Source organism: Aedes albopictus, chromosome 2 (assembly GCF_035046485.1).
Source record: "Aedes albopictus strain Foshan chromosome 2, AalbF5, whole genome shotgun sequence".
In the NCBI taxonomy this organism is placed as follows: Eukaryota; Metazoa; Arthropoda; class Insecta; order Diptera; family Culicidae; genus Aedes; species Aedes albopictus.
Window position 1 is genome coordinate 266692233 of NC_085137.1, and position 26400 is coordinate 266718632.

At 37.7% G+C, this 26400-nt stretch overlaps 1 protein-coding gene across 1 annotated transcript in view; it reads right to left on the bottom strand.

The window, feature by feature from the left end:
• Window positions 1-26400, bottom strand: part of LOC115261841 (diuretic hormone class 2) — a 331133-nt gene that overhangs the window by 197344 nt on the left and 107389 nt on the right. Inside the window, exon 2 of the mRNA XM_062854938.1 lies at window positions 10064-10157. Within this exon, the coding sequence (XP_062710922.1) occupies window positions 10064-10155 (92 nt within the window). The 5' untranslated portion in view covers window positions 10156-10157. The remainder of the gene's footprint in view (window positions 1-10063; window positions 10158-26400) is intronic.

Consider the following 26400-nt stretch of genomic DNA (forward strand, 5'->3'; position numbering starts at 1 on the left):
TTGCAAGCATGCGTGAACCTGCCTCCATTAGCGACGCTCTTGAACAACTGTGGGCCCAGATCACCTTTAAATTGCATCGAATAATGTTTTCTTAGCGAAACTTGTAAGTTGGACTAATTTAATATATTGGAGAAAAACGATTTTCAAGCTTAAAAACACTATCTCTGGAACTGCCAAAAAGACCTCGGGGAGTTAGGCTATTTCGATTGGAAAATGTCTGGATGGAGCAAAATTTTTAAAATCAAAATATACTCATTCGACGAAAAATCGATTTTTAATTTTAAAATTGAAAGATAATATATTTGGCAACACTGTATCGAAAAAAAAAGTCCTTGGCTCCTCCAACAATTTTGTTCAAAACAGCCGAAGGTCAAACGTGTGTAAGGACTGTTCAATGTACAAAACGGACAACTTGCTTGAGCGATATCTTTTTATTTTTCAATAAAATCATTATCAGTTTTTTGCATTACTTTCTATAGCTATTCTCAAATGTAGGAAAAATATAACATCACGCCAAATGTTCTTTAATGTATAACTGAAGCGATTTTCGTAAAACATCAATAAAACCCATTTCTTCAAATTCGACATAACTTTTCACATACTTAAGGCGAAACTGGAAGCATTTCCTCACTTTTTGGTTTTTGATTTTTTAATAAATAACGAAGCAATATTTTCAAAATCGGTTTTCGTGCACATGTAGAGTATGGATCAAGGTATCGTCTGAATTTTTTTGTAGTGGAAAATGTTTTTCGTTTTTGCAGAAACCATTCTTGAACAAAATTTCACAAAAGATGGTTTCTGCAAAAATGGAAAATATTTTCCACCTCAAAAAAATTCAGAAGATACCTTGATCCATACTCTACATGTGCACGAAAACCGATTTTGAAAATATTGCTTCGTTATTTAAAAAAAAAACAAAAACCGAAAAAATGAGAAAATGCTTCCAGTTTCGCCTTAACATGCACATTTTCATGAAGTTTCTAATATATTGGAATCTTATACTATTCTACTAAAGGTAAAGCTCAATAAATAATCAGTAATAATGCAGCAAGGAGCCTCCAGCTTGATATAGTGAGTTGCCTTATTTTCATAGAAATTATTAAAAAATATTAATTTAAGTCCTGTGCTGCAATAGCACAACGGATTCGGCTAAAAGTTTGTCCAGAGTAGTAGAATACTGCTTTCTGAATGATGCAGAAGAAAAAATACTTTAAATTGCATTCTCCATCAAAAATTAAATCCATAAAGATGGTCGTAGTAAAAAATTGCATACTTTTTGTGATGGAGATTTTCAACTCTAGCGAATCTTGAGATTATTTAATTTCAACAAAGTTGATACAATGTTATTGTACACCTCATTTAATAATAATCGGATGTAAAGTTTTTATTTCTAACATCTTTGTTATGAAAAACTTGCATAAAGTTGCATTGTTATTTGGAATAACCTTCAAAGAACGAAACTGTTTTGATTATTGTACCTGTAATGGCACACAGTTACCAAACCAGCAATGCTATTAAGAAGCAGTTTTCTGCATTTAAAACCACATTATTCCCACTTTCGACTGGATGCATAAAAAAATTGATTATTTAATATTTCCATGCCCTTTTTGCATTAAAATTGAATTTTATTCAAAAAGTCGAAACTCACTTGAGACTTTAATATCTCAACAACTTATTCTCCAACAAGGTTTAAATTTTGCCAGAATTTTTATTACTCATGCTGCTGCAGCATGACACATACTTTTCTGATATTAAAAACGATATACCACAAGTAAACTGTAATTTTATATATATTATCAATTTTCAGCAAAATTTACCTCATTTAACACCTGGCCGATTTTCTATAAAATAAAATTATTTTTATTCGATTCAAAAATGGTTACTATAATGAGAGATGATGTACTGAGCAACGAAGCAAGGGTGGTTAAATTTGAGATCCGCGTCTTCTTTTTAAAGCCTTGTAAAGTTGTCCGTTTTATAAAATGAACAGTCCTTATATGTTATAGTTTCAAAGTTATAAATTAAGGAAAGGAAAGGAAAATTTTGATTTTTCTTGTATTGACAAAGACGAGGGGTGCTGCCACGGGCCGACGGTTGATCTGATTGGCACTAAAATTTGGATTTTTTCTTTCTCCATTTAAACAAACATTTCAACAAAATTTAGTACAAATCCGTGTTGGTCGATAACACGCGGTGTGTACACTTGGTGTGGAATGACCCAAATATATTTCATGTGTTTATGTTCAAAAAAAAAAAAAAATAATAATTTTCGACTGCTCCGCAACCATACGTCTCCATTACAACTTTCTTAAAAAAAAGTATTAATTTTTTTCGTTCCTAGCGCAGTTTTGCGCAGACAGCGACGTATAACCCCAAAAACTAGACAAGATTTGGGGTTAGATGCAATACACCTGATCGTTCCGAAATGTTTCATTAAAAAGTACTATAACAATTTATCCTGAATTTATTATCCAAAAAATCTGTAAATACTGCATTTTTTGATGATCTCACAGGACAACAAATGTAAGTTAAAAGTTTAATCAAATGTTGTAATGCTATGGTTATAAGTATTCCAAAATAACAACAAAATTCATGGATTGCAATACCAGCTATTTGTTATACACTGCGCCATTGGTTTGAAATTAAGGTGATAAAAACAAATTCAACGGTACATAATTTTACAACTTTCAAAAATTCCCTTGGACTCAACTTTTTTCCAACTGACTTGAAAATTGGAATTTTTCTTAGTTGAAGTACAGGGGGTGGCCAAAATGTTTGGGATAGGTAACTTTTTTTTCTCCCACTTAAAAGTTCAACATACTGTAACTATTCAGAGAGTGCACCAAAAATTTTCAAATTTTGACTGTTTACCAACATATTATATGTGCATCATTGACTCAAGTTTGAGCGCGATTGGTTAATCTTTCGCTAAGTTAGAACCGTTCGGGTAAAACACTATTTTTTAGACAACTAATTATTGAACTGTCATATCTCGGAAACCAGTGAACCGATTTGAACAAAATTTTGAACGTTTATCAACAATAACTTAATACTTGATACGACGTTTTAATATGTAATATTAAGGACAATAAAGTGATACCGGTGTGACATTTTCACCCATATAGAGTAAAATAAGTCAAATTTTCAACACCACACAAAAATTAATAACGATGTTCTTTCTTTAATCCAAATAGGCTCAAATATATCTAATAAGAGATATCTTGAGAACGGAAGTAGTTCATGACATTGATGTAAAAAATTTACATTTTATCGAGAAAGATCCATGAAGAGTCCCAACATGATACCTTTTTTCAACGTACAAAAAGTACCTATGTTTTGATAACTTGTGAAGCATCAATATATCGTTGATAAAAGTTCAAAATTTCATTCAATTTCATTGTAGCAAACTACTTAGTAACGAAGCATGCTATGCTATGCCAAGACCACCCCGCTTTCTGGGAACCATGCAATCATTACCTATAGACTTTCCTAGAACACCGATAACTTTCAAAGCCATTGAACTCTTAGCCAACGACCCGATACATATATCCAAATACCAAGAATCAATTTGCTATAAACAATTCGGTACCGTTCAACTTGCGAAATACCGTTTCCAAGGATCAAATTTCATTTATCGAATTCATAGAAATAAACACCCAAATTCAGGCCATATGCTATTCACCCTTCCAATACAATGTAGAACCTTTTCTCTCAAACAAACACACCTCGCGCGCAGCTAGTAAAGAACATTCTTGCTCACACCATTTCGATTCTCACCCACTCTCACGCTTCGCAACAATCGCAAGCGTAGAGCGAAAGCTTTCCATATGACTAACGAAATATGTACTTAACTCTTTCAAAGCTTTTATATAATTACTCTCTCTCTCTCTCTCTCTCTCTCTCTCTCTCTCTCTCTCTCTCTCTCTTTATACTCTTTCCATTCGATGCTCGCGAACTCTCTCCAAGTTGGTCCACATAGTTAGTAAACCATATGTCACAAAATTGTAGAACCACTTGTAACGCTTATAAAGAGGGATTTTCAATAAAGGACAGCAGTCCCAGTCCCAGTCTCGGTCAGACTCAGTCAGTCTTGAGCAGTCTCAGATAGACAGTGTTAAGTCTTAAATCAATTAGATGACAAGTCCAGTGATTGAGTGCTAACGTTCAAGTAAGGTATAAGTGCAGTTCCGGAAACAGTGTACAAGAGGTAATACAGAGTGTGGTAACCAAGTGTACGAGACACTGGTTTCTGAGATACGACAGTTCAAACATATGTTGTTCAAAAAATGTGTTTTTCAAGAACGGTTCTAGCTTCGCGAAAGATTGACCAATCGAGCTCAAACATTTGTATCAATGATGCACATATAATAGGTTGACAAACAGTCAAAATTTGAGAATTTCCGATACAATCTATGAAAAGTTACAGCGTGTTGAATTTTTTTGTGAGAAAAAACAGTTGCCTATCCCAAACATTTTGGCCCCCCCTGTGTTGGGTGGAGTTCAGGGCAGCATATTGAAAAACAGATTTTGAAGTAATGTTGATCGGCACACTCACAACTAAAAATATACTCCATTTAGTACATTACGGATTTATGTGTTAGTTTTACTTACAGATTTGATTTTCCACCTGGCAACTCATCCCACGAACATCCTATTGCCCTACAACGTTAACCCTAAACAATGCATCGTTTGGTTAGAATTCAGTGACCATTACAAAGCTACAACAACTTACGGTAGTAAATCGAGTATGCTAATTCATCCGTATATAGCCCTGGCCAAGTTCGCAGGGGTTGACGGTATTAAAGTGAAGGAGTTTCATTTTGATTTTTGTAATGTAGTGTTCTTTAGTGAAACATATCACCTTTTTAACACTTTAATGCGCCTCCAACGGTTCACCACGAACCGGCTGCTGCAGATGGAGTATGGCTGATCATATGCATCAGACATGCTCGATAAACAGGAGGAACCGCCGGGGCTCAGTAGAGTCTATTCCCAAGCAATAAATCCAAGTCAGTTGGATTTGAGAAGGTTTTGGTGATCGTTGCAAATCCTAATAAAGATATTATAGGATTTGTGACAGGTTTTGGAACCTTTTACAGCCAGCTGTCTTCAAAATGTTGTTTGGGCTCTATTTCCCACGTTTCTCGGTTGATTTTGATTAGTAATTTATTAATGTCATAGTCTCTTTTTCGAATTTTTACATTTACAATTTTTCTTTAAATAAAGCAATTAAAATCGACCGAAGAATTAATAGTGGGAAGGAGATTTGCAGCACTTAATTGTGCTGATAGATTCGAAGCTAACGTGCGAACACTTAAACGCATTGTTGACGTCAATGCGTTCGACGTGACATTTTTGACAAATACTGACTGCTTTTTATAGCGCATTTAGTTCACCACTGGACTATCGCACTAGTTTTCACGAGTGCGAAAACGCTAATAAAAGTGCGCGATTGCATCAAATCAACTCGGTGTCTTCAGAGCACTTGTTCTCCATAGATTGAAGAAATAGTGCGCCGAAGACATCAACTTGATTTGATGCAATCGCGCACTTTTATTTACGTTTTCGCACTTATAATGTCGCAGTTCGCAGTCCAGTAGTGAACTAAATGCGGTATATTAACTGAATAACGTTACTTGTGTATGACTAGGTTGACATTTCTAGGCTACGCTTGAGAAAATGACATGGTTTATCTAGGAAGGATCGATAGGACAATTGAACGAATTTGAATATTTTTCATAGTATTTGTAAGGGAATGAATACAAAATAGTTGACAAGCATTTTTTGTATAATTACAATCAATTGACCAACTTGGCGTATTTTAGTTTATTTCTTAGATGGTGTTAAGACACCAACAGAAAAATATCAGAAGTTCAGTTACATGTTTCTGTGGGTTTTGGACCGATGACAATTTAGGAACACAGGAGATGAACACAGAGCAGCAGAAAACGATTAGCGAAATCAAGAAAACAATTTGACACAGAATCGACTATATTTTAACATAGGGTTCGACTGATTCGATGAATCTATCTAGAAGTACCTAGAAGACAATTAACGCTAAGATTGGAAAAAAAGCTTGCAGTTGGAACTACACTAAAATAGTGGCCGATAGGAAACAATGCGCAAGACAGAATTATTGTCCATTTTTTTATATTCACCCGTAGGCTTTTCGCCGGTTGATAGTACAGAAACCTATTTTCCTTGACTTTCTACGCAATGAACATCTGACCGAACACACGTGTTTTTGTTAATCTCCTAGGCATTATTACGATATGATGTATGTGCATGACGGAACAACTAGCAGGACACAAATTCAGACGTCTCTTTTTAATAACGACATTCAGCATATTTCCAATAAAACTACACTTCAATAAAGACTAAAGCTGCTATGATAGAACAGATCAGAATGACTTAATTGACTATTACCTTGGAGATCTAATTCGAATAATTGACAAATTGACAAGAACCTAACTAAATACATGAACCATACTACAAAAAACCAATTGACAAAAAGAAAAAAAGAGGAAACTTTTATTAAAACTATTTTTGTTCAACGCAGGCCAAAACAGTGTCGACTTGGGCCACGATATGCCTACGTACTTCTGTGTGTTGAAACAAAAATAGAGGCTCCTAGAAGCAAATGTAGGGAAAGGGTGCGGTGTAGAACATAAGCCAGTGTGCTACCGCCGTAATCACTTTGAAAAAAAAAAAAAAAAAAAAAAATTCTTTTCGTGTATAGCATTTACTCCGCGTTCGTTCAATAACTCCTCGCCTGTGGAGAGTATTGCATATAGTAAACTTAATATTATGTAACGCATTTACTTACAATTTTCAGCTCAAATACAAATTAATTTTTAGGTTTAATATACTAAGTTCTCATTAGTTTTTAATTTCGAATATCAGTAACTTTTCTATTACAACAAGAGATTTAGCATCGATAGCAATCACAATAGCTCATTCATATCAATCCAAAACCCAGTGTTGACACTGTCGTTAGCGTGTTTTCCCTCCTCGCATCTTTCATTCGAACAAATACGGATCGCGTCCACGCAGACAACCCTTTCTATCTCAGCGCCTGTATTTATAGTAAGAGAAAAATTTTAAAGCAATGAAACTTTGGGTTCAATTTTTGAGGTTTTGTCTGGCCTCCAGCCACTGTGCGCTGGCATCAATGAGAGTATATTACAGGTGGGGAAGAAGAAGAGATGGCTATGTATTAGTAATGAAAGAAAAATGTAAACACAAATAGTGACGTCTCTATTTGACATACGTTCTTATGGGAGCTCGCTTTGATTGTAGTAGTGCACCAGACACGGATATCACGCACACGAAGTATCTTCTTCCCCACCTCTATTAGCCTCGCATTGCGCTGGCATCGTTTTTGCTCTTGTTTGACGTTTGCTCACTACTTAGTGGTGTCCCGGTCAAACACAGTACATGTAGCATTGGGCGATTACGTTTTCGTGGCGATATTTGAAATGATATTTGTTGTAAGTGTTACGTCTGTTCTTCTGTGCTTTTATTGTAAAAGTAATCCGTGAGGATCTAGTGGCAACACAATTCCGGCATATAGAATGGATGGCAGAACATCCCCGGAATAAAAAAAATATCTTGCGTTTAAAATCATACAGGCGTATCTACAATGATCGATTTCTCTTCGTCGATTTTCTCTTCGGATTATTCTGGAAAATACGACCATGATCTCTCGGTGTATTTCGGTGAAGGACGACTAGGACTAGCATCTAAAACAACAAAAACAACCAAAAATGATTTGCAGGCCAAGTTATGAGCCGAAGAGAAAATCGATGAAGAGAAATCGATCATTGTAAATACGCCCGAGATTGTCGTCTGACCGCCGTCGCACAGCAACTCCTATAATTATAGACCGATTGTGCAAATATGTGAGTATTTCGTGACGAATTCCTCGTCAGTTGCATGCGTCTAGAGCATTTTGATCAGTTGTCAGTCGCCCCAAACAGCGAATTAAGGTGAAACATCAAGAAATCCCATAGCAATTTTGCATATAAACTTTAGAGGCACAACTCTAAAGAACGAAGTATCGAACCAAGCCGCACTTGTTTATTCTGGCTTTGCTCACTTGCAAAAAGGGACAGCTTTTCCAAAACGAGAGCATTTGTTTACGAATTTTCAAGATTGGTGCTCTTGAAAACGTGAGTAAAATACCATTTTAAGGACATAGTTGCAAGCGTCCAAGAATTACAGCCAGCATGGCAGTCGCTTACACCTTTACCCTTCCTTCCCCTCGCCATAATGATCGACGAGCACAGAGGATGAGTAAAAAAAATTTTAAATAAGGCTAGCTTACCTGCTCAAACTGCACTGCGATTGCTACTCGTGATGAATAACAAAATTTCACACTAGTTGCGAAGAACTCCTTTTGAATATTTTTGATACTTTCATAATTTCGTGCCAAAATATAGCACACACCGCATCTTTCTTCGATGACGAGCACGCCTCGCACCTTTTTCAAAACACTTTTTTGGGCACTTCCACATATACCAGCACTGTGAAAATTTGATGCGATACAGAGAAATGGTCCTATGTTCCTTTGGTTGGGCGTTTGTCCTCGAAAACTTATTTATTTCCCACTTTTTTAATCGGAAAACTGATTCAATTTCAGTCGCGGTCTGCTAAACTGAAACGCGCACCGTAAAACTGCGTGTTGTTGTTCAGTGCAAAATAGATTTGAATCAATCGCTGTTACTGTTAATCACGCAGGACAACTATATATTTGCTAACATTTTTTCATATTATGAAAACATCTTTAAAAGTACATGCCAAACAATGTTAAGATAGACATGAACATGCTTTTGTAAGTTATGTGTTATTATTAATATATTTGATGTCATCCCACATTACGGTAGTACCCTCCGGCGAGAAAGGTGCAAGAGAAGAGAGGAGAGAAGTGTCAACAAATGTAAATAAAACTTTGCACAGTGTGGTAAATGTTGGCGATACTAAGCAAATACCGTCTACCCCCGTTGGTTTGACCTCATCTAATCTGAACACTTTTTAATTTGACCCCCTCTAATCTGCACATCGTTCAAACTAAAAATGGTTCAAACGTCATTCTGCTCATGGAACGGGGTGAAACGGAACGCAGAATCAAAACAAAACAGCAAAAAGGGTTACCATCATTGTGTTTTTCGATGTTCACAGGGTTACTAGAAGTTCAAATTAAAAAATGAACCCCGTTTGTTTGCATGAGGTGTAGTTCAAACCAACGGGGGTAGACGGTATTGTTTGGGAAAAAGATTTTAGAATGATTTTGAGCATTTTGTGATGATGAACCGACTGAATCAATGAAATGAAAGTGAAAATTAAAAGAAAATATACTGTTCACGTTCAATGGTTTAGTTCAACAGAAGTTTTTTTTTTTCGTTTCATTAACCAAGGTACGTTGCGCACTGTGTACTGCTGGTTTGTTTTGGTCAAGTGGGTGGTTGGGAGAGAATTTGAACGGGAGACAAAAGTATTGTTATGATTTCCAGCAACCTTCACCTTAAATGCACCAAAAATATGTAAAATTAGTATAATAAGACGCAGGCTATTTTGATTAACACGTGTAAGGTGTTGAACGTGACACATTTGTAAAAAACATTCAAAATAGTGATACATTGAACGTTTATTTCAGATAAATTTTATTTTAATATAAGTTTGCAATTTAAATTCACACAACATTAGTGGCTCCGGTGACTTTACTTTTTTGCACGCTCTACAGCTTTGCAGAAGATCGGAAACCTGTACGACGTAAAACAAAAAAGTTAGTATCGCAGCGCCAACTATGCGGCAAAATTACCAACTAACTTTCATCACCACTTCAAAGTACAGATAAAATACTTGTATTTTGGTGAAGACACCAACTAAAAAATGCACTCTTGAAGCGCTAGAGGTGTTTTCTTGCTAGATTCCGCTCGTGGCAATGTGTTAATCAAAAATGTATTATTTATGTTTGCTTCCAAAATTATACGTTGACCCATCTTTCTTTCTGCCTTATTGTAAACTTTAACGACGGAACCAGAACAGAAAATATCAGCCTTACCTTCGTAACGATGCAGAATGAACAAACAAAATTTGTTTCATCATGATTGCCAGTACTATACAAACGTAGCAGCAAACACTTGATGGGAGCATACCTGTAAAAAAAATAGTTGTATTAATTGCATTACGATGAAATCGATTCAGGACATTGTTTGGCAGTTTTTATGCAGAAATAAAAATCTCTTGGGCGCGACCCGTAGACTTGTACAGATTTGTACATCAGATAGTAACAAAATAAAAATGGGACTTTTGAACTGAAAATAGAGGAACCAACGTATTTTGGACACAGCGCTACGGCAATATATTTTGGACACTTCCATTTGTTTTTGCCGTAAGTGTCCAAAAAATATTGGCACGTTGCTGTGTCCTAAATATGTTGGTTCCCCTACTGGACAGATAAATTACTTATGAGTAAAATTATATGTTTTTTCAATACACATTAGGGAACGTCCATTGCTTACGTCACGCAAAAATCGACCAATTTCAACCCCCCCTCCCCCCTATGTCACACCTCTGGGACCTCTGAAATTTTTGTATGAGCTGTCACGCTTTGCTGAACCCCCCCTCCCCCCTCAAAGTGTGACGTATTTTATGGACGTTCTCTTAGGGTGCAATTATATTATGGAAATCGGAAGCTCAAATATATACAACTCTTCTAACTGTAAAGTAGAGAAACTTACGAGTTTAAAATATTTTGAGACTATTGAGTTATTTTTGAAATCTTTACTAAGATTAAGAATGACACGTATCCCTTTATCTTATTTCAGGATACGTGGAATTGCACTATTTTCACCACTAACTTTCTGGTGGTATTTGCCAGGAGGCAAATCACCAGCGTAGGCTTTCGGTATGCTGTGTTCGAAGAAGAGCATTGGAAAGTCGTTCCACTGTTGGACATACAATTGCTCGTTGTTTGTAACGATTTATAAAAGTTTTCAGATATGGACTTTGTAACAAAAACATGTACATCCAGATTTTAGGTGTACTTGCCTGACTTAAAAGCTAATAGAGCGAACGGAATGTGATGAGACCACTGAAGCACAGACAAACAGACGTAACACCTTGAACGATTTTCATGGAAATTAATCTCCCAGTTCACACTACCATCACAAAAGTTGCACGAATCACTGTGTAGTGCAATATTGTCAACAGAAGGCGCTAGTGTGAAACGTCAAACGCATAGAAAAACGATGCGCGCGCCTATTTTTGTGAAAACCACAACTATGAAAATTTAAAATGATCGTTAAAAGTGGGGTCGATGGAAATTTCGCAAGTGCTACGTCTGTTTGTCTGTGACTGAAGCTTTCGCGATTTTGAATTTAATGCGTGCCTGCGCAAAAAAGAGATTAACTGCTAAATTCAGAGTAGCCTAGTACTTGCAATATGGGTAATTCTCGCTGAGACCGGCCCACTATTTACACCTTGTCTTCAAAAATGTTTAAGGTGCCGATTTTCTGAAAGCCCTCGCTAAAAAGTAAGAAAAATGCATTTGGTTACTCAAATTGATGGACCCCTCGTTAGTTAGAGCCACAACAATTTTTGCAGACTCCTCGATTTTGGTCAAATGGTGGCTCATATAAACCGTTATAACTCGAAAGTTTCTCCAAAAACCACCTCTAAACGAATTGTTGTTGAAAAGAGAAAAGATAGAGCTACTATTCACAATAATAAAAAGTTGGCTCGGCCATATTGATTTTGGCCGCCATCTTGGATTTTTATACCAAAACATTTTTTTCATCATGAGGGCAACCACCGATTTCTAAAATTTTTACATCATTTGAAAGCAGGGATTGGCGGCATGCACCGTGCGGTGCGAAAAAAGCGTGTGCTTCACACAATCTCAAGTGCTTGTCTCCCATTTTGCCGAGAGACAGAGGACACATTCTACCGTGACGTTACAACATTTTGATGCATTCGTAGTCAGATTTTCCTCTATAACTCATGAAAACGAGCGTAAACCGCAAAATATGTTTTCATATTTGGATTCCTTGTAAAATTTCTGATATATTTGACCTATTGAACATTTAGTTTTCATTAGAAAAACGTGTTCAAAATGCGTATTTGTAGCGTGACGTTACAACGCGCTAGAATCCGACCCTCTCTAACGCTCTACCAACATCTTAAAAAATCTGCTCGGATTTTTATGACATTCTGAATTTTTTTCCCACCATTGAAATTTATTGGTTTGTCCTTCAATTAAATGGAATAAAATATTTAAATTTCGGATTTGTTTTTGAATAATCGACTTTTACATTTCGTGACGTTACAACGCCCGTTCAGTTTCAAACAGGGTCCTGCTCGCGTTGTAACGTCACGAAAATGCACATCATGTCAGAATCAGAATAATCAGCCAAATTTACCCGAATTTGTGAATATATCATTGCATTTTCTTCACTGCTTCAAGGGGAACTTTATTCTATTGAAAATTCATTTTCTGATAAATGGCTCGGAGGGCTAAGTTATTGCTATCAGTAGTATGAATATTCCTTCATGAAGGTTAATGACACCGGCACCCATCTTCGGTTTAGTATCACCCATATTCTTCCTGTTTGGAACAAAGACGAGCGCGCTGAGATCCATTATTTTGCACCACCAGATATTAAAAATTTTTCAGCATATAACTCATCACGCCGTCGAGATAAGGCACATTCTACCGTGACGTTAAAACGTTTCTACGCATTCGTAGTCAGATTTTTCACTATAATTCAAAAAAACGACTGTAAACCTCAAAATATTTTATCATATTCAGATTCCTTGTAAAATTTCAGATATGTTTGACCTATTTAAAATTTAGTTTTCATTAGAAAAACTTGTTTAAAATGCGTATTTGTAGCGTGACGCGCTAGAATTCGACCTCCTCTACCGCGCAACCAACATTTTGAAAAATTTGCTCGGATTTTTATTTCAAACTGAAAATTTCTCCCACCATTGAAATTTATTGGTTTGTTCTTCAATGCAGTGAAATAAAACATATACATTTCGGATTCGTTTTTGAATAATTGACTTTTACATTTCGTGATGTTTCAACGCCCGTTCAGTTTCAAACAGGGTTCTGCTCGCGTTGTAACGTCACGAAAATGCACATCATTTTTGAATCAGAATAATCAGACAAAATTGCCCGAATTTGTGAATATATTATTGCATTATTTTTACTGCTCCAAGAGCAACTTTATTTTATTGGAAATACGTTTTGTGATAAATGGCTCGGAGGGCCAAGTTATTGCTATCAGCAGTATGAAAACTCCTTCATGAAGGTTAATGGTACCCATCTTCGGCCTAGTACCACCCATATCAATCTAATATTGTCCCAAAGACTAAACCGTTGATATTCCCTGGGCTTGGATTATATCTTCCAGGAAGCTTTGATTTCAGGCATGTGGTCGATGTGCTTTGCAGTAATGATTGAAATAGCTGAATGTATAATCAATGGCAAACAATTCTGTAAAAATCAGATCTTCAAGTCATCGTCATCTGATATAGTTATACTGATCATGACGCTGCATAGTATATCGAACATTTGTCGAAGTCATTTATGTGCCGGGAAAATATAATTCCAAGTTGGTGAGAATATTACAAACTGAGGGAGGGTAATAGGCCCAGTCAGACCCCTGAATGGGCAATGTGGGTTAGTTTATGGGAATGCCATTGAAGGTTTGTAATATTCTCCGAGGCTTTCGAAATCCAACAGGGCGCGTCCCCGGGTTGCGGATAGGGGGAAAAGGGAGATTTTTCACATTTGTACTGTAATCAGTCAATGTGGTATTATCTCCTATGGTGTTGTAGTGCGAATGAATGATCTCATTCTATGGGAATTCGAACCTTGTAATGTATTGTTTATCAACTTCAATTTTCTAAGCTTGATAAGGTTTTGAAGACAAACATGAGATGAGAGAATTGCCTAATAGGAAAGTCACATCAGCAAAGCTTTAACATATGCAAATGCTATCCATGGGGTCATGTCTAGCATTTAATATGTATGGCAATGACTGATTCTTACCTAGCAGGGGTACTACAAGACCACGCGGACAATTCGATTAAAGGATTAATTGGGGATAATATATTTTCCAGAACTGAAGGGACATTTTTTCCGGGGTGACTGGCGAGTCGGAGAGCGTAGAAGTTTCCGTTTGTTATAATTGACAAAATAAACAATCGGGCGCTTTTTTTCCATGACTTGCTTGGTATTTTGTGGATTATTGTTTTTTGGTTTTGTAAGGTATGTGATTCACTATTGAGCCTTAAAATTATTTTGCATCTGAATAGCATTGATATCGTCAAGTCTGCACCAACACCCTAATCCCACACCAAAATACCCTTTTCCTATCCCATGGCGTTTATGTGGTCAGCAAAGACTATTCAGCCATTACCCCTCCTTATCATCGGCTTTGGACTGACTTGCGCTCTCATTGCCCCACCAAATGCTGCAAAATGAAAATGAAAATAAAATGAAAGACTAAACCGTTGATATTCATTACTTCGCACCGCCAGATATTAAGATTTTGCAGTATAAAGCTTATCACGCCGTCGAATTAAACATTTGTTCAATAATTTATCCCTTTCGGGACGGAGCGCAAAAAAGTGAAATCTCCATACAAATTGCTCAACTTTGGCTCTCCACAACTTTTAGAATTTCCAAAAAAGCAACAATTATTTCTACTCATTTGAAAGAACTACTCTTTATCTTTCGATTTCTTGCTTTGACTACCTAGGTAAATCGGAAACAGAAATATGCGACAGATAAAACTTTTTCATGTTTTATGGTTTTTGCCCACTTTTTGTTTACCTTGTTGTGGTATAATTCACAGGCAACGTAAACAAAGGTTTGTTTGCACACATACAAGTATAAGCTATAGCTGAATTATTGAAACAGTTTACATCATATAAAACAAAGTCTAAAAAGATGAAAAAATATGCAAAACTGTACCCGCTGAACAGCACGATTGTGCTGGTTCGTCACGAAAGGGTTATGCAATGTCATTGATTCAATTGAAAAAGCTTTAAGATGTGCGAGCAGTTATTGAACCAAAGACATACCTGAGGATTTGCATACCACTCAATTTCTGTGATTCCAGAGACAAATAGATCTAATTCTGACAAAAAAATCCATCCTATATATGTCAGAGTCATAATTACTTAGAGAGTTAGTGTCTTTGGCAAAGTTGTTTGATAAGTCAAAAACTTACAGCTGATTTACTATTGGATGTGAGATTCAGACACACTGGGCGGCGCTTATTAAAAGTTTACAATAGTTTAGAATTAAAAAAAAAATCAACAAATTTTGATTAGTTTTTTGGCAAAATCTTTGGACACTTTATAACAAGTTACAACATGTTAAATATTATTTGAATAAATATAAAGTGCATTATTTTTCAAAATTTCAACTAGGGAAAATTACGTATTTTCGGCAGTTTTGATCTCTTCGTCATGGAAGGTTTTTTCGGAGACGAACCAGCCTCGGGCTGAAAATCTCGATAATAAAGACAAAAAAAAAAAAAAAAGGTTTTTTGAAACCTATTGAACTCAGAGTTAGCCTCAAATCCTTCCCAACCAAGCTGAGCTGTATGCCCAAATTTTAGGCAATTTGGCCCACAAAAACCCCCCATGACGAAGAGAACAAACCTGCCGATAATACCCTTGGTCACCCTATGTACCACTAGTCAGTTAGAAACTTGAACCAAACGGCTTTTAAACTGAAAATTCTTGACAAAACATTCTAAAAGTCTAAAGTCTAAGTAATTAGAGTCCCGAGATATATGAGTTTCAATTTCGTAGGTGTTACGTCTGTTTGTCGGTGGTTCTTGTTATATCAAAAATAGATGTAACACTGACGTAATATCCATTCCATACATTTCAAGATCCTAACTATTTAGACAGTTTGTGTCATCGACAAAATTGTTTTGCTGGTCAAGAACTTTCAATTGATGGGCCGTATGATTTCAAATCCTTCCACCAGGAGGCGCTAGAGGGCATACACACTCAGTCGAGCACTTGACACTGAAGAAGTCTGTAAGTCACAGACGAAATAGGCCTATCTGTCCGAAGATAAGCACAGTAGTAGAATTAAAAGGAATTTGCTCGTCCTTTCTAGTTTTTCTTTAAAAGAGTTATTCATTTTTTATTTTCTTTTGCAAAAGTGAAGTATTAGTGAAGTGTTTTTAAATTAAACTAGAGTCTGAAAAAACATTCAACAAGCCGTAACTTTTTATAAAATATATCAAAAATTCTCAAATTTTGACTGATAGTTCCTCATCTTGTTATCTGTAATTTTTACAATTTTGGACTTGATTGGTTGACTCTACACAAAGATGGAGCGCTTTAAGCAGAATCATATTTTTGACTGTGTTCTATTAACTCTTATATCTAAGGAATAAGTGAATCAAATTAAATTAAATTTTGAGAGTTAAGAATTATATATTGATCTTTCATTTCAATTTGATTTGAATACAATATGTCCAAAGTGAAAAAAGTTCCAGCTTGTAGAATACTTTTCAAGAAATTCTATTCCCTTGCCTGCTTTTGCAAAATGGAAACTAACGTCTTCTAGTGGCAAAATCTCGCATCTATTGGTAAATCAACTGCAAGTCCTTTACTTACCAAACAACTTTGCCGAAGAAATCGTATTTCTATGTAAAAGGGATCCTGAGATGTATGAAATTTTAAATTTGTAAGTTCTCTAGCGCCGCCTGTTGGTGGAACTTTAAATCAAACTATCCATCAACTGTAAGTCTTTGACCAACTTTGTAATTTCGTCAGTGTTTCGTCCGTTGGCCACTCATATCACAGAAATTTTCGGTTTGAGTGGTATTAGATTACGATTAAAAAATTTTACAATATCGCAGTACAATTACATCGTAGATTTTGGCCTAACACCATCTCCCCCGTTCTTAAAAAATCTACGTAGTTTATTGACCGGCAATGGTACGCAATTTATAAACGATATCTCGAAAAAGAGCTCATACACAACAAGAACGAAACTGTTTTGAATATAGAACTACGTTTGTCCAATTCAGAAGTCGTCCAATCCAGAAAGATTTGGTCTTTTCCACAGAACTTTTTTTTCGTGACGTTACAACGCAAACTTCAACCAGGTGAAACTCAGGCTTCCGTGAACCGATTTTCTTTTTTTTTAGTCTCATTTGAAAGATCTTTTCGAGTACAAAGAGCATACAAAATATCATATTTGTAACGTTTTCCGTATTTGAATAAAATTTAAAAATGTTGATTTTTCGTGACGTTACAACGCAATAAAAACCCATACTATGATCAGCCATATTTCAGAGTTGTAAAGTCTTCCGATTAAAAATCTTGTTATGCTAAAAAATCTACATACATTTATCTACAAATAATGGAAGACTTTTGAAAAATCAGTGTGTTGGTGTTTAAAATACGATAGTTTGGATGAAAAGTGTGCCTAAAAGACTTAAAATCACGATTTAAATGTTAATCTTAATCGTCGTTCAATTTATATTTATTGTCATACTAATATCAAGTCGAATAGATTTTTGGATGACAGAAGTAATGTAGAATGTGATAAAATTGTCAAACACTCCATAACTCAACTTTGAAAAATTGGTATTGATGATACGGGGCCCGTAGAATGTGTCAGAGACGTATGAGTGAGAGAGCTTTCGTAATTGTGCGAGAGACAATCGCAGCACTAGCTCTACGGCGCAGGGAGTAATGCACGGTGCTTGGGACTGTGCTTGTCTCCAAACAGAAAAAAATCACTTAATAAATTAATTTAAGAGTTTGTGTTTTCGGCAAAGTTGTTAAGCTTGTCAAGGGTTGACAAGTGATGGGTCGTTTGATTCGAAATTTTTCCAATCATGCGTAGTATCAAGCCAAGTGCAAAGCACGGAGACAAGCACCGAGAGAGTGCATACGACAAAGCGTGAGAGACAGGAGAGCTCCAGCGCGCAGCAAAGTAAGCGAGCAACACACAATCGATTGCGCGTACTCGTCTCCTTCTAGTTTGTTGTGCTGTCTCGTAGCAGCGTGTGCGGCACGCAAAGAGTTTTGAGTCGCACCCTATCCCTGTTTGAAAGCTGAGGCATTTATACATAACATATCAAAAAATTAGAGATGTTTTTTTCCTATCAAAAGTTATCTGCAGTTTTGTAAACTTAGCCACGTTTTCTCCATACATTTCCATGCGCACCGGCAACGACATGCAACAGCATCCGAGTTTACGCCTGCATGCATACACAAAGGCGCGTGCCGCAAAATTTGGAAAAATCGGAGGTTCGTTTCCGTTTTTGACTGTTTCTCAATGATGCGGGCATTATTTTCATAACTTTTATAGTGTTTTGAAAAGCTTAAACCTTCAGCTTTCCATTAGTGGACTCAGAATTTAAATTCGTGTTCGTAAACACTGCGAAATATCGTTGCATTTATGTAAACGGCCGGCACCGGGCCCAATGCGGAAAAGTGGCATGATTTACAAAACGGCAGATAACTTTTGAAAGAAGAAAAATACATCTCTAATTTTTTTTTATATGTTATGTATAAATGTCTCAGCTTTCAATTGATGCAAAAATTTTGGAAATCGGTGGTTGCCCTCAAGGTGAAAAATTTGGTATAAAAATCCAAGATGGCGGCCAAAATCAATACGGCCGACCGAACTTTTTATTATTATAAATAGTAGCTCTATCTTTCCTCTTTTCAACAACTATTCGTTTTGAGGTGGTTTTTGGAGAAAATTCCGAGTTATAACGGTTTAAGTGAGCCACCATTTGACCAAAATCGAGGGGTCTGCAAAAAATGTTGTGGCTCAAACTAACGGGGGGGTCCATCAATTTGAGTAACCAAATGCATCTTTCTTATTTTTTTAGCGAGGGCTTTCAGAAAATCGGCACCTTAAACATTTTTGAAGACAAGGTGTAACTAGTGGGCCGGTCTCAGCGAGAATTACCCATATGCAAATTAAATTCGCAATTCAAAACAATGAAATGTAGGCGGGAGAAGGATGCACGATCTGGAAAACTACAAAGGAAAATTGTGTTCGCGATAAAATAGATAGCCAATCCCTATCTAGATGATGCATTTGTTGTTCGCGCTCCTTGAACAAGTTCTAAACGACTTGTCGACCCGAGAAGACGTACAGTCAGGTTTTTTTTACGCGGTTTTCATTTACGCGGCCGCGTAAATGAAAACTCCATACAAAAAAAAATTTCATCGTCTTATTTTTGCATGATTCGTCGAGAAATGGTGAGACTTTTTTTACGCGGTTTTTTGGATTTTGAACTGAGTTTTTTTTACGCGGTACGTATCCCCCGCGTAAAAAAAACCTGACTGTAGTTCCAAAGTAACTAGTATCACTTAGAACAGTGCCGAGAACCTTCAAAGTTAAAGAAGAGAAAATTGTAAAGCATTAAAAAAATGAATCTTCAAACAATTCTAGCTATTGTAAGTTTGTTAGCTTTGAATGTGTGAGAGCCAATTTTGTAGATTGCGACAACACAGCTACTGCGTGCTATCGTTCTCCGAGAGCCAAAATCATCGTATCGGAGTCGATCGGCTACACTATCAGCATTACACCGTTGTTCGGCGACCCGAACCAGGTGGTTGTCCGTGCTACCCAATTTGAAAGTGCTGCGGTGTTGTGAGTATTTCTTGGGTACGATTCGAGCATAACCGAGCACAAGTGGAGAGAGATCGCGAGCAGCCGTCCACGCGCCCGCCAAGGGATTAGTCGGATGGTTGTTCCCGACGGAAATCAACGCAAAAATGTCAGATCCATTTTGTATCTCTAGTTTTAAGAAAATTGTAGTTGTTAAGCAGAAATAGGACTAGTTTGCGTGACGTCACCTTCCTGATAGCTTGCTGATATGCCTATGTAAATAGTTGAATTTTAATAAATGAAATTTGAAGCAAGCTTGAATTTCGTCTAGAAAAGTTGACGGATAAAACGGTTCTTGTTCAATCTTTATTAAAATATTTTAAATTTGGCTTTCAATTCGGATCTTGAGTTCTTCTTAGCTTTCAGTATTGTCGGGCCGCCACCAAACCGGACGTCGCACAATCACTCGCATCACCAAACTCGCGACGTTTTTTAATCATGTCAAAAAAAAAAGTGCACATCCTTCCCGTTGTTGTCAGCAACACAGCGCAGTTTCTGGCATCACTGCGGACTTTGTCAGTTGTACAATTTTTTTGTTCATCCTGTGAATTACAATTTATCAGTGATTTCACTGTAATAAATTGAGGAACTTGTATTTTTATGCATTGTTATTGCGTTGTGTCTACGCTGTTTTACCTACGTGTGGATTTATTTTGTGTATTGTGCTAATTGGGGCCGATATTTATCCGGTGCTATTGTGTTTACTGAAGAGCTGCAGATCTAATCGTTTTGTACGTGACCTCATCATTGTTTGGTTGGTACACTGCGCCATCTGTCGGTGACTAGCAGCATACATTAAGCAAAGCTCGAACGATCCAACTTTGATCTCCTTTCACCTGTCGTCTCACACCATCATTATTGAGCTTCTCGAGAATTTTTAGCATTTCGACAAGTTGCTCTTCTACCTCTAGGTTGCGCGCCAGGGTATAATGTGTGTTGGTCACTTTGCGACGATTAACTCAAATCCACACACCAGCGCACAATTTGCGCGCCGATTGCCTATGCGCCAAGTTTTTCACTAGCCAAATCACTATTAATCAGAGGTTTAATGAAGTAAAAGCGTTGTTACCGGCAATAATATCTTTGTTGTACATTATTTCCAGACATAAGGAAGTTAAATGTTTTAGACAAAAAATGGATCCGAACCCTAAGAGAGATAGAGCTCTTGGCGCGAACCATTTTGACACTTGTTTATTTACATTTTGTATGGCGCACAACCCGGCGCATGGGCTGTCGGCGCACAAATTGTTGGCCAGTATGCGGATTTCAGGAAAGATTCGCAATATGGATTCGAATTGCTACCAGTGCTCCGCGCCAATCAAGTCAATCGACTGTTTGCAATGTAGCGGTTTTTGCAACCAAGCCGTGCATCTCAACTGTGCTGGTGTGAAAAGACCAAATATGAATTTTATAAATGAGCACAAAAATGCGTTATGGTTCTGCGATAATTGTTATGACCAGCAACAGAACATCAAAGAGAACCCTTTGAATTCAACGGTTAATGTAACATCAGCGATTTCGGAAGCAATCAATGGTCCAATAGCTGAGCTAAAATGCGAAATTCAGGAGATCAAAGAACTAACCAAGGGTAAACTAAAATAGAATGCATAATTTTGGTATTATAACATAGAACGGAAAACATAACATAAAACCATAAAACTACACCTACACTGTCTGTCGTTCTTCGTTACATTTGGTAATGCCGAGAGTATCATTGCGTGCTTCTTGTATGCCTAGGTTTTCTAAAATAACACTTATTAGGGACATTTATCATTTTATCACATTTAAAGACTTACGAAATAGTTATTTAATTTTTGGTTTTGGGACACTGTACTGGACACACCTATTATCAACGACCTGGACTGTGCTATTACAATATGACTTTCAACGGTTGGTTCAAAGATGGCGGGTGAAACAAGGTAGAGCTTTCGTGTAATTGGATAAAGTTTATCCATAGAACTTGATCTAACATTAATTGTGTGTGCTGTTGCTAGGTTGCTCTCTGCGAGAGTTGGCTTTTTTGATTGTATGCAATATGCCAGCGTAGGCTGTATTAAGGCCATCTACGTCGGTGCGGAAATGAGTATTATTTAGGGTGTCAATTACCCAAGAAACAATTTTTGCTTTAAGAAATGTTTCTCAAAGCAACGTTATTAAACTGGAAGTCGTATTATATTTGAATAATTTTAAAATGAAACTGTTCTTCAACTCTTGTTCGTCCAAAAATGAGAATTTATTCAACGTCAACCGTTCTATAAGCACGATGAAATGAAAGTTTATCCAATGATCGTACATCGGTTGTGAAACGCTTGTTCAACGTTAGAACCATCAGCAATTTACACAAACATCATAAACTTTACTTCAACGTTTATTAAACAATGTTGTATGACGCTATTTGTTTAATAATTTAAGAATGGTTTTAGAAACCGTTATTGTGCACTAGCAGCATAGCGCATAATAACAAGCTTTCTTCGATATTTATTCCACCATAATACAATCAAAACATGCTGGAGCCGTGATAAAACTTACGAAATTTATTTCTATTTATAGATATGATTTTATAATTGCTACAAAAACGATTCTTAAACGTTTCTTCAACATCATGTTACATCATGTAACAATAAAATGAGAAAATGATTTAACTTCCAACATTTCTGCATTTGTGTGGAATAGCTCTCTCTGATTATGTACCCCCAACATCTTTATTTTATTACATTTTATGGGACAAATCACATCAATGGAAAGACTCGAACTCTGGATCTTTGGGTTCACACTCGTCTGCATCCGCTCTGCTTCAATCCGAATTACATGAATCGGCAGATTTAAAGCAGTATATAAATATTCAATTCCTAAGTCGAATACATTACCGTACATATGCTGCTTAAACATTGCTTACATATTTTATTCAACTAATTGCCTTCATAAACATTGAAGTTGATCAATGTTTGAATAATTGTAACCGCAACGTTTAATCATAAGGCATGCATGCTAATTAGTTTGTTTGTTTACAACGTGTCAGTAATTCACGGTGTTGTGTTGTAAGATTGGTGACTCTTCGAACTTTTTTTCATTTAAACGCCCAAACAAGTGAACTTATTTGTTTTATTTTCACCGGTCCTGTTTTGTGTCGAGAGGAAAATGTGCAACGATTGTGTATATCTCCAATCAGCTGGAAATATGAACATTAGGAAGCTGAGCCCGGTTTGACCGGTGCCACCTTGGTGGGTAATCTACCTCGTCAATACCAAAGAGAGGAGCCGCCCAGGATCCACTGCAGTTGCATTTTCTGGTGTTTTTGTTGCCGATGCTGCTGTCGTTGGAGCGTAGTGTAAAAGGTGAGTCAGAATGTTTTTAAAAGTGTGAAGAGTGTGATATTTAGAGCTGCTGCATGAAGTTTTTTTGGTCTTCAAGCTTGTAGCCGCGGTTGCTCTTTTTAGGCTCCTAATCAGCAATCGTGTTTACAAAAAGGGGCATGGCGAACAACGATTATTAAGTGACACAGTACCACTGCTAATCAACATTGCTTGAATAAAAGTATAACATTTGTATTAAAGAAACATGGTAATATCTTGTTGTTAAGCTATATCAGTGTAGTTGAATAAAATGATCAAGCAAAAGTTGTTAAGCTTCAAATAGGCTACTTGTTCCACTGAAGATCTGATGTGGAATAACGGCATCTAATACGTTGGAAGCAGCTTGTATTCTATCATTATTAGAGCACTATTGGACAGATGATGGCAATACTTAAGCAACTGTTTTTAAACTTTTATACCATTGGTTATTCAATAAGCAGAAATATGTTTAACTAACGTGCAGTTTCCACTGCATGAAACATTTATTCGCCATTTTGTTCAACATAAACTCTTGTACAACTGTCGGCGTCTTTGTACCACATTTAATCAACTGACATGCTTATTAATGATTTTGAATTGTTACTTGGGTATGTCCCTAATTCCCCTACTTTTCTACAGCAAGCTGCAAATCGTATTACAAACATACAAAATAAAAGGGGTCGTATTTATTGGTGAAAACAAATATGGTATGGTTTTCGGCTTTCGCAGTCGTAAGACCAGCTAAAACGCATTTTTTAATTGGTGAGAACTCTTATTCGATTAACCCAAGCTACAAAATCTTCTGATAAATCTTTAGAAGTTGAAATAGAATAGCAGTCAGAGTAGCCGAGTAATTAAAATGGGTCCATGCAACTGAGATGACTAGTAATGTTTGCTGATGCATTTTCGGTTCTGACTTGTTTAAGATTGCTTCCTTTTTATACAGCATTCACTGCCTCAGTTCGACAAGATGGGGTTTTTTTTAGTGTAGATTTCATTTTCTTGTGAAGTTAAAAAAGTTGATGCTCTTAAAGAATTCAATTTAAGTATACTACGCAGAAAATGTTAGGTTTAAAACATTGGTGTTTGCATGCAAATGTGACTTGGTACGGTTCAGCACTCCATGGGCGCTGCAACATGTCTTTCAATCAGCTCCACACATTGAACCTCCAGCACTCATGGGTACAAGCGATGATGGAGCAGAAATGGGGTCTCTGAGGGAACAACCAAGAGCATGACACGATGCGACACGGATGGGGATGCAGGTTGATGGAACAATCAACGATCAGCAGTACTTCTTCGATGTCTCGCCGCCGGGATCGGATCAGCCGTGATGTGTCTCCGTTAAATGTAAGTATTTTGATTATGTGGTAGAAATTAAGTCGAAAGCTGTTTAGTGTACGTTAGTTCCGGTAATAAACCGGGTCCAAAACCCATAAAGTGGTATCAAACGCTCTACGGTTAACTAAAGAAACGTACTAGTGATTTGCCTCTTCTCGCATGGAAGAAAATTGCCATGAAAGTCTAAAATGATTCGCCCTACTGACTCCCTCTCCGCAAGCCAATCGTCGATGGATGGATGGCTCAATTTTCTGATGTAAGTGCGCTGCTTGTCCTGATCGCTACATCTGGTCCTTCGAGCCGGATGGTCGTCGACACAATTCCGACCACCCGGTGAAGCTACGGTTCTGACGCCATTTCTGCAGATGGCTATTCAACTGGAATATCGGCATCGAAGTTTTCCCTACATCACCATCTTTCCACACTTGGCACTGCTGCTGATTGAGAATAATTGTTCAAGGCATTGACAATTGTTCTAGAAGGTGAGTGATATTCCAATCGCCCAGTGTATCGCTCATCTACCGGGTCTTCTTTTGCTTGCATGACTGGGCATTCCTCCCATATCTACCGCACTGGGGCCTTCGGTCGACATTCCCGGAGTTTCGCCGTTTCTGATCCTGCGCACAATAGAGGCAACCAATCGTCATTTCCCGAAGGGACGACGATACGCACTTCTGTATAGCAGCACAAGTTACTGCCATTGATTGCTGGCTGTGTCCCATCCGTCCCATCATCAAACTCAATCACAGTGAGTCGTCGACGTATTCAAACCGATCTATCGCATCTACAAGGACGTTGCAGTTCGAGAAGCGGAGAAATCAAAAATACAAGGCATTGTATTGCCTTTTAGAATGTAATTACCGCTCCATTTCGCTAGTTTCTTCTTTTCCGGGCTACCTGGTCTCAATTTGTAGATCCTAATTCGCTATCATGTCCGGAATCGAGCGCAAGCTGCGCTACCTAAATACGAGGCGTCACAGCATATTGACGTCACAGGCCTCCATCGAGAAGTTCGTTGCATCGTACCAAGAGGAGAGAGATGAACCCGAAATCGCCATACGGCTGGAAGCAATCGTGTCTCTTTGGACGGAGGTCAACAAGGTTCAGGCCGATTTGGAGACCACCGACGAAACCCCTGATGCCCTTCAGCACATCACTCGATCCATCGTCGCCTTGATCAATCGTATCAGTTAATCCGGGAATCCGTATTCGTGCATAATCTGCCATAGCTGTTCTCGATCGATTGTATCATACGCCGATTTGAAATCGATGAACAAGTGATGTGTGGGCACGTTGTATTCGCGGCATTTCTGCAACACCTGGCGGATGGCGAACATCTGGTCCGTTGTAGCGCGTCCACCAATAAATCCAGCCTGATATTGCCCCACGAACTCTCTTGCAATCGGTGACAGACGGCGGCATAAAATTTGAGAGAGTATCTTGTAGGCAGCGCTCAGTAGTGTGATCGCGCGGTAGTTCCCGCAATCGAACTTGTCGCCACACGACATGTGGGTCACACGATACCTTCCATCCATTCCTCCGGAAATACTTCCTCCTCCCAAATCTTGGTAATGACCCAGTGTAGTGCTCTCACCAGTGGTTCTCTATCCTAGATCTATTACCACGCCACCTTCGGTACTTGCAACGTCGCCATTGAGGTGCTCATCGTTATGCTGCCGCCACCTCTCGACCACCTCACGCTCGCTCGTGAGAATATTCCCGTGATTATGTCGGCACATGTCGGCTTGTGGCACAAAGCCTCTGCGCGAGCGGTTCAGCTTCTCGTGGAACTTACGTGTGTCCTTAGTGCGGTACAGCTCTCCCATCGCTTCGCGATTTCGTTCTTCCTGCTGGCGCTTCTTCATCCGGAAGACTGAGTTCTGCCTGTTCCGCACCTGTCTGTAACGTGCCTCATTCGCTCTCGTACGGTGTTGCAGCATTCTCGCCCATGCTGCATTCTTCTCGTTTTTCAACTGTTCACATTCGCCGTCGTACCAGTTCTGTGATTCGGAGTCACGAAGCCTAGTGCTGTAGCCGAGGTACTAC